This window comes from Melanaphis sacchari, unplaced genomic scaffold (assembly GCF_002803265.2).
Source record: "Melanaphis sacchari strain LSU unplaced genomic scaffold, SCAv2.0 Contig132_pilon_pilon, whole genome shotgun sequence".
In the NCBI taxonomy this organism is placed as follows: domain Eukaryota; kingdom Metazoa; phylum Arthropoda; class Insecta; order Hemiptera; family Aphididae; genus Melanaphis; species Melanaphis sacchari.
Window position 1 is genome coordinate 517,495 of NW_020270545.1, and position 15,124 is coordinate 532,618.

Below are 15,124 nucleotides of genomic sequence, written 5' to 3' on the forward strand. Positions count from 1 at the left end.
TAAAATCCCAAATATGAATAGGTATATTCATTTTTGGATTGTGTTGCGGTAATATCCACTGGCTGGTTGTTTGGCTACGCCGATTGATTATTAACTATCAGTTTGCGAATTAATCATTGTTCGTTGTTCACTTGGACTTGGCACTTGCACAGTTGCACTCGTCTTGTACGTTTTACCATTTAATTCTATAGTTTTCAGTTTTTTTTTTTAATTCGTCACCCCATAATGCATATAATAATTATGAATTCTATAAAATTAAATATTTGTCATTGTGGAAAAATATGAGAACTTTAAATTCGTATAATTATAAGTTGCACATTTAATCATGCATACACAAATTGTCTGAGACTAGTGTCAAAATCAGTACCTACTTTTTTCAAATTGAAAATTGTGAAACGTAAGTACAATTTCTATTTTCTTATAATTTATAAATAATCAAGGCTTAAGACATTTGCATATTGAACTTCTGGTTGATACAAATTCGATCCATATTACGTAATATATTTCAAATATGTACAAAAATGTTTGTTGCGTATTTTGTTATTTTTTGTACGATTTGCTTATTTTATATTTAAGAACTTTCATATTCACATTTCATAGATTTAAAATATTTTTTTTTTTTTTTACAAATTTATAGTTTAATAAAAAAATATTAATTATAATATGACAGTTGTCATTTGACAACCAAAGTTCTAAATTTTATACCGTTTAACAAAATAAATTAATTCATCAACGGCTATTTTTATATTGCTTCCAATTCTATGTATGTATTTGTTTTTTTAATTTATGCTGATACAATTTACAATTAAGGTACTTATAACTTATAAGTTGTTAGATTTTATGGTTCCAATATAAACTACTTAAAAGAAATCTTATATTAAACTTTCAACATTTTAATATAAAACAAAAAACGAATACAAATTTCTAACTACAAAATAATTAGCTAAGTTTCATAATTTTTATGAACTCTGACTTTAAACAGTTTTAAAAAATATAGAGCTTGCATTTCTAATCAACAAATAATTTTTAATCAACGTTTATAAGATAAAAACTTTCCATGCTTATAAATAGGTAGCTATGAAAGAATTGAATAATGTTGAAAATTTTATGATATACATTATACGTATAATAAAAAAGATGATAAAATATTTGATGGTAATAACATTTATGTAATGTTATTATTATTTTTATTTTTAAGATAACGAAATATTAAAAGTTATTTGAAAAGAAATAATTATTTTACTGAGGAATATCGAATGTCTCAAAAGCTTGAACTTCAAATGCTCATAATAAAATGAATAAGCTTTCCAGTAAAATATTCTCAAGTATAGGTTTTGAAAGCTTATAAAAAACCTTGTATTATTTTAAAATTGTAGGTTTAAAAACAATTTTTTTTTATAAATTTCTTATTACAAAAAATAATTTGTTAATATTCACTATTTTTTATGGTTCTGTGAAAAAACTTAGAATACTTTTAAAAAATATTGTGACTATAAATTCTCATTATTTGGAATTGAAAAATTAACAAGTTATGAGGAGCTTTGTAGTAAATTTTCAAGATTTTTTACTTGCAAACAAAAATTGTATTACATATAAGTTGAAAAGAAGTTTAAACATATCAATAAATAGACAATAAAAGAATGTTTTGATGTTTCAAAAATAACTAAAAGTATTGGCAACACTTGGCCCTTATAATCAACTTTGGGTAAAAGATTAAAAAAAAATTCACAATGATTTAAACATGTTGTTTACAATATATATTATATTTTATACCCCATAATAATGAATTATTGTATATTGTGGTGCCAATCGGTAAAATATCAAAAAGAAAATCATAAATTACATTTTTTACAAAACTAATCAATATGTTATGATGGAAAAATGTTGAAATGGATCAAAATTCCATCTTACAAAAAAAACGATTCTTACCTTTATTCAAATTGTATAAACATCAGTTGTTTATGTCTTTAAAGATATATAAAAACATGTAAATTAAAACTATGAAACATGAAAATACTGTCAAAATCCCAAATGATTGTTTTTAGAATACTCAATAAACAGCAAGCTTTAACTAAACAGTGAGCTCTATTTTATTCTCAAAATGGGTTTTTTTAGATCTATAATCCATAATTAATTATATAATTGGAGATGTCGGTGACACATAACTACTAAGGATTTAATCACATAAAATAAATCTTTATATAACTCGGTATATTGGTATGATAATGTACATGTCATACAATATTATACCTACAGAAATATCAATCTAAAGGCCTATCAGTGCTAATGTAACATTGGAATCCTGTCCTGTTTCACCTGCATATTTTTCACTAATTTTGGTATTAAACAATAGTTTTTAATTTATATTCATTTTATATGTAAATTTTATAGTTTTATGCTACTATAGCTTGTGGAAAACAATAGTTAAAAAGAAAAAACTAGAAATGATAGATTGTATTAAATTTTAACAATATGTTTATGAATTAAATAAAAAAAAATTAAGTTTTACAGTCAAGGTATGATTCAGGTGATAATTAAAATAAATGTGTCAACCTCTTTTTATCCAACTAATTAATTACTAAATTATTGTATATTTTTCCATAATAAATTTAAATTTTTTGTATTACGTAAATAGTTTATAATGGAGCAAAAACTATTTTTTGTTTTTATAAATTGTATCATTATAGAAGATGAAATCAAAAAGTATATACTATATACTATATAGTATAACTATATAAGTAGCTTACACTTAACAGTTTAGGTAGGTACCTTTCAAAATGTGAAACATACCTATATTATGTAATATATCACACATCTGTATAAACTTATTTTAAAAATATATGTGAAACTGCAATTTTTTCTTTGATACGTCAATGTAATTTTAGCAATGTGTTTTTGTTGAAATGGGATCAAACCCATTCAAACATTGAAGTTGTTGGGGCTTTAAAAGAATATTAAATATACAACGTATCATTGTAGCTGTGTTTTTTGAAATCTCTAATTATTGGTACTTAACTACTCAATAATATTATGAACAATAAGTGTCTAGCTTGATTTGAATTTTGTTAAGTATGGTTTAATAATTGGAAATATTATAGAATTATAGTGGCATAGTGCTTTCAGGAATAATTAATGTCTTATATTAATTATATTAGATTTTATAATTCTATTATTTGTTAATGCATTGTTTAAAATTTTTTCACTTATGAAAAATAAACAAAATGCAAAGTTATGATTAGAAAGTAGATAATATTTATCCAAAGTGTGCTGTGACTCATAATCATGTGCCGTGATAGAAAAAAAGTTTGGAAACCACTGGACTACAGTAATATTATAAACATTATAGTATTGTTATAGCACAGTTAAAAATGTTGTTGAACTTTGGTTGTTTAAATGTTTATTCTAATCATAAGACATAATTTAAAGTTTATAACAATAATTGTTTGGTTCTTGCATAGTAAAATGTGAAATTAACACTATTACTATCTTATGCAATAACCTCACATAACAAAAACAAACATATAACTTTAAAATGTTATAAATAATGAAATGTACATAGTACATACTACCATCATACAATAAACGCACCACTACTACTTAAAAACTAATAAAAAAATGTAAAATACAAAATAAAATATATATATAAAAAATAAAACATTAATTTTGGTAACAACTTAAATTTACTAGATGAGTACCACTAATTATTTTTCTATTTCTTCATTTACTGGTACTGCATCTCTAACTTTCACTTACTGGTATTGTATCCCTGACAGCTACAGCAGCAACAAGGGCAGCTCCTCGACCACTTCCATCTTCAGATAACATTAACTCAAACTGAAAAATGTAAAAAAAAAGTTTTAATTTTATTCTAATATTAAAACTTAAATCCAACCTGCAAGTAATAATTATGATTTTATATAAAAATAGAATTAGTAACCTTAATTAATACAATAGATGACTAAGAATAATTGTATCACATAAAGCAATTTGTCCAAAAAATTAAGTGATAGGTATTGTAACATATAATAATATATAGTAATTACTTGTTATTACTAGGAGTCAGATTTTATGATTCTTTTTTATATATTTGCTTCTAGTGTATGTAGTTAAATAGATATAAGATAAAAAAATTTAAAAAAACCATGAAATAGAATTTAAAGAAAAAATAAATTTTGTATAACATAAGCATAATTTTTGAGCTTAAATAATATTTTTTGTTCAAAACAATTTATTTTTCTTGTAAAGTAATTACGAGATTGAATTAAATCTTTTTAAGAATACATCCATAAAAACATTTATACTTTCTACAGCTTTACTTTATTGATAAAACCGATCTATTAGTATGAAGTATTTGATTCAGTGACGTAGTTATGATTTTTTTCTGGAGGGGAATATATAATTTATCGAATAAACATACTGTGGAGGGCGTATAACCATGCCCTTATAGCCCTATATTGGATATACCTGTGGTTATAACATATAATATAGGTAATTTTATAATCTTATACCGAGTATAAGTAAATTCATTAAACATTTAAAAGAAATAGGTTCTGAGGAATCTATTCTCATCATTTCCCCTCCACCCTATAACTACGCCACTGATTTTATTAGTATTAAAAAACTACGAGGTAACAATATTAGCCCCTTATTCACTCACATTGATGTCGGTTTTAGTCAGTTGTCTAGTCTTTTCCAGTATGAGTTTCTGGAAATATGGGTGGAAACGGTAGACAGAACCGTCGACGCCAATTGTGACAGATTTTTCGTCCATTTTGTTGAGAATCACGGCCAGGCCAGCAGACACCAAATGCGCCGAACGACTAGACACGCACTTACAAATGTACCGTACATTAGCACAATCGACCAATGATGGGTCGTTAATGCCCATCTCGCTTAGAACTCGGCACGTATTTTTGTAGTTGATAATATCGCTAAGACGATAAAATCACAATTAGTACTATAAAACTCCCTGATTGGAGCTCCCTTCTTCCCACAACATGTATATGCATTAGTATAAAATATTAAAACATAAAGCATGTACACCACTGAAAAATGCTATCTATGTCACACTGTTATCTTGGTATAAATTAACATTGATACCTTTCAATATCTGATACAAAAGACGTGCCAAACGCTCCTCTGGTCTTCATTTGTTCGGAAAGTCTTCCCTCGAAGAGTTTGTTTTGATTGGCCAAGTCCACGATAGTCAACCTCACGATTTCACCCATATACATGCCGCTAATCATTTTTTCGAATCTGAAATAACAGAATGGAGAGCATATATTTCAAACACCGACACAGTAAAACGGAAATTAATAAAAATTTTATTTTTTCGTTTATATTGAACAAAGACACACTTACCTCTGTTGTCCTGGATTCAATGAGTACTCATCGATCTCCCGGTCATATTTAGTACGAACAGCATCTAATTTTCCGTCATCCCCAAATGCACCCCACTCAGTGTTCACGATCACATGAGGTTTTATCTTTTCGCCGTCAAAAAGTTCAACGTTTTCCACTTTTTCAACGTAACATGCATTACAGCCCGTTCCTACATAAACACAATTTTATAGACAATCAAACTCTGAGCACCGTTAGGCTACACATTAATTGTCGTCCATATTTATTTCTAAATACACAATAAGTCTTACATATATATCCGTTGTTCATAAATAACATAAATCAATTGTAGGCGAGTTAATTTAATCAAAATTTATTATATTATTATTATAATCTGATCACGTGTATATTCCATAATATTCGACAAGATATATCACTTGATAAATTAATTTAAATGTATTTCTATAAAGTAAAATAAAATGTTTAAAAAAGAATTAAAAAATTAAAAAAAAGAAAAAAAGAACGAATTTATTTTGTTCATAAAAACAAAAAATGTAACAGTAAATACTTATTTTTAAAATTAAGTAGGTACATATTATAAGCTATAAAAATATATGATATTATTAATTATTATTAACAATATAAACTATAATTTTTAATAATCTTAGCTAGATAATTAATTCCTAAAAATTATTATACATTTATTATTAAGTAAATAAGAACTAATAATATTAGAAGAAAATTAAAAATGAAAATATTATCATATAAAAATCATTGTTAACTAGCATAAGAAACATTATATTTATATTGTGTGGTATTGTGTGTGTTAACACAAAACTGTATGGCTAAAACTTAACAGTTTGCATACACTTATTGAGTTAATAGAATTAATTACTTATCTACTAAAATATCTGTTTACACGACATACCAACTATTAGTCCAATTTTAGTGTTCGGAGTCTTCCAAGCGCATGACATGAGTGTACCAGTAGTATCGTTCAATATTCCACATACATCAATCTTTACGTCCTAATAAAATTAACACCAAAACAAACCTTCAAAAAAAAGCATTCAAGTATAATTTAATATGAAATGCTATAGGTACGAATATCGACGACAAATCGCACTACGTTCGAATCGTTCTATGGAGTATCCAAGACAAACAAATAAATTAAAATTTATGAAAATGAAAAACAAACATCTAAAATTATTCACGGTATAATAATATTATTCAGAGAATAATTTATAAGATGTTGGATAAAAACATACTTCTATGGGTTTTTTAAAACGTAATTTTTAAGAACCTAATCCGTTTTTAGTCAAAAAACGATATTTTGTATGCATTGTAATTAAGTTATGATGAAATATCATTGTATATAGCTTAAATACAAATAAATAAATAACGGTCAAGTTTTCGCGCGCAGATAACGGTTAATTCCGACATAACTCTTTCCATCAGTGATGAAAGGAACAACTTGTATTGTAAATATTTACAAGTGTTGGTAACAATGAGACACGAAGCGTGTGACTTTTTTGTGTGCCACCAGAAATTGGGGAAGGCTGAACAAGAGTCTACCGCCAAGGATAAGGATAATTCCGTGGGAACGCAGATGCTTTTGATGAAGCCGCTAACCTTTTTGACTGAATTGACCATATCGTCTCCTTCGCCAGTGCATGTGCACCTACCACCCTAGCAACCCTCTCAACACAGGATTCTGTGAGCGATAACTGAATTTTTCAAGACACTAAATCAGCTGTTTTTTATTCGGACTCAAGTGTTTAAAGAGTTGTCTTTTAATTTGTATTGCTTTACTTTTTCATAACAAAATTAATATATTCACTGCTGTGAATCTGATAAGGTGTATGGTTAATGATTATAATATATTACATATTTTATATTAAATATTAATATTATAAAAGAGTAATCTATGGATGAATTCGCGCGAAAGACAGACTGTTGACCAAACGTGAATATTCGGGGGACTTATCGAAACTTAGCTTCCTATTATGATTTTTTTAACGTTAAAATACCCCTAAAAAATATAAAATAAACAATATTGTATTTTGATACAGATTAAAGAACTTTATATGGATAATATTTTTATAATTATTCAGTATTCTCTTATTATAAGTGCAACTATGTGATATTCATTTTTTTTTAAATAACATATCTACTGACCAATTCATAATATCAAATTATATTAATGAGTATAAATCTGTTCATTTTTATCATACTTCAAAGAATAACTAATAAATTAACTGATTTACAAAAAAGCTTGGATGTAATAATAAAAATTATGAAGCTTTAAAATAATGTTTGAAAGCATTTACAGTGTACTTCAAAAAGAAATCGAAAATGAAGCTGATAAAGATGGCAATTAAACAATAGGTATAATATTATATACTTAATCAAATTAGCTTTTTATTTGTTTGTATTATATCTTTCTAATATATATAAATCTCGTGTCACAATGTTTGTCCTCAATGGACTCCTAAACCACTTAACCGATTTCGATGAAATTTTTTACATCGCGTGTAATTTGGTCCAACTTAAAAGATAGGATAGTTTTTATTTCAAATTTTTTAATACATTAAATATTTTAATTAACTTTTTAATAAATTTGTATGATTGCATACAAAAAGTACGTTACCATAGCCACAGTAGGAGCACAGGAACAATAATTTCAATTTATTTTAATTTATTTAATTTATTTATTTTCAATGTGCTATGATAACATGCCACCGAAAAAATCTAACCTCAACAACGCGAGCAGCAAAGGGTCACGACGCAAACGTGTTGAAAGAGCTCAGCAATTACCAGAACAAATCGAAACAAGAAATGCAGCTCAAAGAATCAGGACTGCAGAAAGTCGTGCACGAGAATCTCAAGAACAGCGTGACGAACGTCTACAACAGAATATTACGAGAACAAGAGCGGCACGAGAACGAAACATAGCTACAGTACGAGAAAGAGATCGACAAAGGCAACGGATTAGCCGCTCAATAACACGTGCATCATTCGTTCGGCTTGCCTTTGAATATGCACCAGATATTAACTACTAAGCGCATTCAAAAATTGCTATCGGTGGAATGGATAAAGTATGTCAATATTGTCAGGCATTGAAATTTCGGAATGAAGCAGCCGGCATGTGCTGCGCATCAGGAAAAGTTGTGCTGTCACCTCTACCCGCTCCGCCGAAGCCTTTATTATCCCTTCTTACTGGCAATTCAGATGATTCCAAATTATTTTTGCGTAAGATACGCAAATTTAATTCTTGCTTCCAAATGACGTCATTTGGGGCAACTAAAATTTGCGATCGTGCATACGATGGACGTAATTTTGAAACTACATGCAAAATTCAAGGCCAGGTGTACCATAAAATCGGATCACTGATGCCAATGCCTGATAACAATCCGAAATTTCTTCAAATTTGTTTTATGGGCGATTGTGAAGAGCGTTATTATTTATTAGCGTTACGTATTTTGGCAGCCAAAAACGTTGATGTTGACGAAATTAACTTCCAGATACAACAGTTGTTACCAGGCGATCTGATGTCTTTTAAATCAATCGATACTGTTGTTGATGAAAATGAAAGTGTAAATTTTCCGATTGAATTTTTAAATTCATTAGATATCCCTGGAATGCCACCACATAATCTTCGATTAAAGATTGGTTCCTCTATTATTCTCCTCCGTAATTTGAATCCACCTCAATTATGTAACGGTACGCGTTTGGTCATCAAAAAGATCACCGGAAACATTCTTGAAGCAACCATTTTGTCTGGGAAGTTTAAAGGAAAAGTGGTCCTGCTGCCACGTATTCCGATGATACCATCAGATTCTACCATATCCTTCAAAAGGCTACAGTTTCCAATTCGTTTAGCTTTCGCCATGTCTATAAATAAATCTCAAGGTCAAACAATGTCCATTTGTGGTTTAGATTTGGAAAATCCATGTTTTTCTCATGGGCAACTATATGTTGCATGTTCACGTGTTGGGAAACCGTCGAATCTATTTGTGTTAGCTAAAGACAGGTTAACCAAAAACATTGTGCACCGATTGGTGTTAAATTAAATTGAAATTGAAAGTATTTATAATTCAAAAAAATAGATATTAATGTTTAAAAGTTTAAGACTGTCTGCCTTGCCTATCTCATTCATGAGTTTAAGCGTCACATGTTATTTACTGTATTATACTGTAATATACTTATATTTGTTATAAAATTAAATGGAAATAATAAATCTGATAAATTTTTATTTTGTACCTATTGATTTCTGCTTAATATCAAGTGTAAGAACATTTTAATTAATTGTGTTCAACGTACGTCCCCTTCAAATCTCAATCCAGTGAATTTGTATACCAACATCAACATTTTCGTCTTTGTTAGTAAATAATTTCATTGTACTAAAGGGTTATAGTAGTAGAAAGTCAAATAAGGAGATCACCATATCTTTTTACAAATACCATCTGTGTGAAAAAGCATAATGGACTCCGTGACTGATGTTCTCTTATTGTTCCTCTTAATGTAATATAACAAAAACTTTAGCCACAGCAACGCGTGGCCGGGTTATATATAACATGTCATTATTTTAATATTTTTATTATTCAAGAATATACTGTCAACTATTACAAAAGGACAATTAATTGTAGTTTTATCTATCATGAACCATTTATCGTATACCATAAATGTATTAAGCAATATATCTATCTATATCTATGAATAAAAATGAATCCCTATTTCTCTTGGTCATAGCAACCGCGTGAACGACTGACTAAAATCGCTAATTCTTTTCTTCTTTTTTTTTTTTGTATTTGTTATTGTCAAGAGAAAGTTCTTATAGAAGAAAAAATTAGAAGGTTGCGCGGAGATTAGTCACGACATCATGCTTATCGCTAATTGTTTAAAACAAACATATTTGTCGAAATAACGGACGCATACTAGTTGCGGACGAAATTATTCAGGTCAATATTGTAACATAACAATTGCGGACACGTTTTTCGTTATCATAGTACTAGTTGCGTACAAAGTTTTTTTTAAATAAAAATCACGTAAGTTGCGGACACAAATATTTCCCTTCACCACTTTTTCATTTTTATAGTTTTTGTGGCAAAAATTTTTTTGAAACAGCATGTATAAATGATAATCTACTGATTTCACCATTTGAATATTGCAACATTTGTTTACTAATAATATCCTCTTTTTCGACAGTTCTTTTGGCTCGTTTTAAATTTCTTACAGCAGTATAGTTCATTTTAGTATAGCTACCAGTCTGTACTTCATTTATGGCCTCGATCAATTGATATATATTAGGGTGACTGCGATAAAACATACCATTAAGTTTAGCATGGAAACTTTCACGAGCATTTGTGGTTCGTGAAATAGATGAAGAAAATTCTGCCCATATTTCTGGAGGAAATATTGCAGAATCTGTATTTATATAGTTCAAAAAAACATAATCTGTAAAATCGTGTATAGCAGTACAGCCAGCCGGCAGCGTAGACATAAAGTCATCTGTAAAGCAGTCATCCACTTCGTTAGGTGACAAAAACGGTAGACCAAAAAATGATTTTAAAAAGTTCCCATTTTCGCCCTCAGTATTATATACTTTAGCTAGACCTAATAACTGTATTTTTCGGTACCAAGCTTGTCCGAGATGGAACCGACATACTTTTATTTTGCTCATTGGCCATACTAGACGAACAGCTGAGTGAATAGATTGTTCAAAATCAATATGAAAAGTAGTTGGTAGGATTGGTGAACGTTTTTTTAAAAATTCTAGTGCTGTACAATAATCAGTAACTGATTTGCCCACCAACAAACAAAAAAATAATGGTACGTAAATACTATTTTTTACGCCATGGACCACGAATAATTGATTGTACGCAATTAGTATGTTATATTTGTGTCCGCAATTCGTATGTTACCTTTTTAGATTTCGTCCGCAACTCGCATGGTTTTTGTGACTTTGTCCGCAACTAGGAAACATCGGAAATAACATTGATTAAATATACATAGATGGCCCATACAATGATAATGTATGGAAGCTCCCAATAACCGACCGGGGGAGCCAGAAATCTAGTAGTATGGGAACTAGACATCAGAGTGCGCTATTTTTGTGGTTCAGTGGTCATATTATACGGCTTTGAGCCCAGGGGTTCCGATTTCGAATCCTGCAAAGATACAACAGATTTTTTTTTTTTATTTATCTTTACAATACGACAATTGACTATTAAAACGATGATATTACACTATTTATGAATATTATGTGCTGTACTGCTGTATATATGTGTTATAAATGGGTATTAACTCGTTATCACAGTATATAAATAGTTTTCAAATATACTATTTATTTTTGACAAAACAAACATTTAAAACATTTTATTTTGTAATACTGATCAATTATACGTGTCTGTAGTTCTGTAGTGACACGTCATTGTGGTTCACGAATATTATTATCTTGTTTCTGCACAGTAGAAAATACTTTAACATTTTTTATTTAATTAATTTAAACGTTTTGGTAGTGTGCGTCTATAATAATTATATAAATGTCTCGAAAAAGTGGACACAAGTGTTTATATTTCAACTGTAGTAAAAGTGGACGAACCGTAAGTGGTCTTAAGCTCTACCGATTTCCAAAAAACACAAAACTTCAACAACAATGGGTTATAAATTCAGGTAAAATATATTTTAATAACCAGATATAAAGACTTAGTTTTTTTACATAGTATATTATTTTTGTTAAATTTTTTACTTTTTATTTAATAAAGTTGTTTTTTGTTATGTTGATTATAATATTCTAAACCTATTGCTAAAAGTTATGGTTGTATAGTGACCAAGTGACAATAATAAATTATGTAACTAATAATAATAATAGATTGGTTTAATAAAATATATTGTGTTATATTTCAAACTACTCTAAAAATTAAATAAAACACTTTTTTAGGCAATGTCGACCTCATTCATTTAGAAACTGCTGATTTGTATAAAAAACATATATGCATGAATCATTTTCAAGATTTTGACTTCAACAATGATACTAAAAAATATTTAAAAAAATCAGCCATTCCAATACCATATCAAGAAAATGCTTTTTTCCACGTCCGCACTCCAATAAAAACGTATTCATTTAAAACTTTAAAGCATAACTCACCTTCAATGTCAACTTTAAAGCAATACTCTCCCACAAAATCTATTTATATTCCAACACCAACTAAGATAAATTCTTCTCGTGTATCAGAACAAACAACACCAATTCTTACTCCAAAAACATAACATTTAATTCAAAATTCAATTAATTTTCCTAGTCCCCTCAAATTTAAACCAGTTCAATTATTTGTAAATACAAATGAAGATTCTAAACACGAAATAGAGAAACTTAAAAAAACAATAGAAAATTTAAGAAAAAATTTAAAAAGTAAACGTTCGACAATATCAAAGCTCCGTAAAAGTTTAAGTAACGCTCGTCATTTATTTCGTTCTCATGATGTAACAAAATCCTTGCGTTTTCCATCAAAAGATGCTCAAATATTAGTAAATATGCAAATTATGAGAGGTAAAATGTCAAAAAAATCATGGTCAAAAGATGAACAAAACTTTGCTCTTAAACTTTATTACAAATCTCCGTCAGCCTATAAGTTTTTAAGAAACATACAAATTAATCTACCAGGGGTCAGTACAATTAGACGTTTTATTAGTTCTTATAAATTTAAGCCAGGCTTAAATTTAAATATTTTAAAACAACTTACGTTAAAAGTCGGTTCAATGTCAGATGAAGAAAAATATTGTACTCTGGTCTTTGACGAAATGAAAATTAAAAAGTTCTTAGAGTACTCCAAATATTTAGATGTTGTTGAAGGATATGAAGATTTGGGTACAAAAAGATGTAGTAACGCATTAGCTACTCAAGCTATGGTTTTTTTAATTAGAGGCATGTATTCTAGCTGGAAAATGCCTGTTTCGTATTTTCTTTCAGCTACATCAATGAAAGCAACTACTTTGAGTAAGCTGATTGTTGATCATGTACAACAATTAATAAACTGTGGGTTAAAAGTTAGAGCTATAGTATGTGATCAAGGCCCGAATAACAGGTCTGCTTTTAACAAACTTAATTTAACAAAAGAGTAACCATGGTTAATAGTTAATAATATAAAAGTTTTTGCCATATATGACGTACCACATCTTTTTAAAAATTTAAGAAATAATTTATTATCAAGCGATATAATTTGTTTAGATAATAAAGTTTCATTTTCGGACATCAAACAAACATATTTAATTGATAAACAAAGTACTTCAAGTCGAGCTCTTCTTAAAATAACGGACAGTCATATTAATCCCGGGCCATTTCAAAAAATGAGCTGTAAACTGGCTTTACAAATATTTAGCAATACAATGAGTGCAGCAATTAAAACTTGTATAAAAACTGGCGAACTTAATTCATCTTCAGCATTGTTTACTGCTAAGTTTATTACATTTGTTAATAATCTTTTTGACTGTTTAAATAGTCGATCATTGTACAGTTCAAATCCTTACATGTGTGCAATATCAAAAGAGAGACCTAAACAACTCGAATTTTTAGAAAGTGCAAAAACATGGTGCCAAAATCTAAAAAATGCAATGGCCATTCTAGACCATACAGTTTTGATGGATTAGAATGAACAATTAACGCGGTCATTAATATTTATGAAGAACAATCAAAATTAGGTTTTGAATACTTGTTAACGACGCGATTAAATCAAGATGTAATTGAAAATACATTTTCCGTTTTTCGCCAAAGAGGTGGTTATAATACAAACCCTACAGCAAAGGCATTTAGAATTACTTTTAAAATGTTATCTAATATACAATTGATGAAACCATCTGCATTGTCAAATTGTGAAGCAGATGACGATCGTAATATTATGTTTGAGTTTGATACAAATACAATTATAAAACCAACTGATGACTCTACCGTTAATGAAGAAGACGAACAATCCAACTCTAGTCTTTCTTCTTTTTCAATATCACCACTGGCTAAAAGAAATGAAAATTTAGTTAAGCCTATCGTGACTCTTTCTGTTTGCTCAGATAGTTATTTTAGTGGTTACTTAGGAAAAAAATGTTATGAAAAATTTAATTGTGTTGATTGTCAAAATTTAATGTTAACTTGACCCAGTAAACTATAATAAACAAACGGACTATTTAATATTTTGTAAAAATTACGGCATAAAATCAGAAAACTTTTATTTAAAAAAACCAACCGATAATTTTAGAAAATTCATTACAGAGTGTCAATTAATATAGTAGCTGAAAAACCATTTATGAATAAAATCGGAAAAACGATTGAAAGAATAATTTACAAAAAACTAGTTCCATCTTATTTTAATTTCAAAACTGAATGTTAACCTCATCTAGAGTTCATTATTTTACATTTGATCAACTATAAATTGCTTAGAGATTTTAATTGGAAGTCTAAAAATAATAAAAACCAAACAGTTGCTAAACTTAAGATTTTAAAGAATGTTTGATCCTCATTTCTCTAATTTGTGTATAATTATTAGGTACCTAACTGCCTACCACCTATTATTATGTAAAATTATTTTGGGGGTTTTTTAATTACTTTTTTTTATGTTTTATTAGTGTTTAATTATTATTATTTATAGATTATCATTAAACTCTTAAGTACGTAAAACGTAATAATTATATTTATATTATCTATACTATACTTTTATTTAAAATTGTTATTGTCTTAAATTTTAATATTTTAGATCTGTTCCAACCTGTGTTTACTTTTGTTTTAATTTTTGAT

At 28.3% G+C, this 15,124-nt stretch overlaps 2 protein-coding genes across 2 annotated transcripts in view; one reads left to right on the plus strand and one right to left on the minus strand.

Moving 5' to 3' along the window:
- Positions 1 to 3,738: 3,738 nt before the first annotated feature.
- The window catches only part of LOC112591368 (hexokinase type 2-like), a 28,351-nt gene continuing 16,965 nt past the window's right edge, over positions 3,739 to 15,124 (minus strand). Inside the window, exons 5-9 of the mRNA XM_025335174.1 lie at positions 6,269 to 6,368; positions 5,362 to 5,551; positions 5,101 to 5,256; positions 4,658 to 4,931; positions 3,739 to 3,834 (exon numbers count right to left, since the gene is read on the minus strand). Coding sequence (XP_025190959.1) covers positions 3,739 to 3,834; positions 4,658 to 4,931; positions 5,101 to 5,256; positions 5,362 to 5,551; positions 6,269 to 6,368 — 816 coding nt within the window. The remainder of the gene's footprint in view (positions 3,835 to 4,657; positions 4,932 to 5,100; positions 5,257 to 5,361; positions 5,552 to 6,268; positions 6,369 to 15,124) is intronic.
- Positions 9,165 to 9,502, plus strand: LOC112591359 (ATP-dependent DNA helicase pif1-like). The gene has a single exon (XM_025335155.1). It carries the CDS (start codon positions 9,165 to 9,167, stop codon positions 9,411 to 9,413), a length of 249 nt encoding a protein of 82 aa, XP_025190940.1. The 3' UTR covers positions 9,414 to 9,502.

Coding starts and splice junctions, on each gene's coding strand:
- LOC112591359 (XM_025335155.1), top strand. CDS start 9,165: ATGATACCATCAGATTCTACCATATCCTTCAAAAGGCTACAGTTTCCA.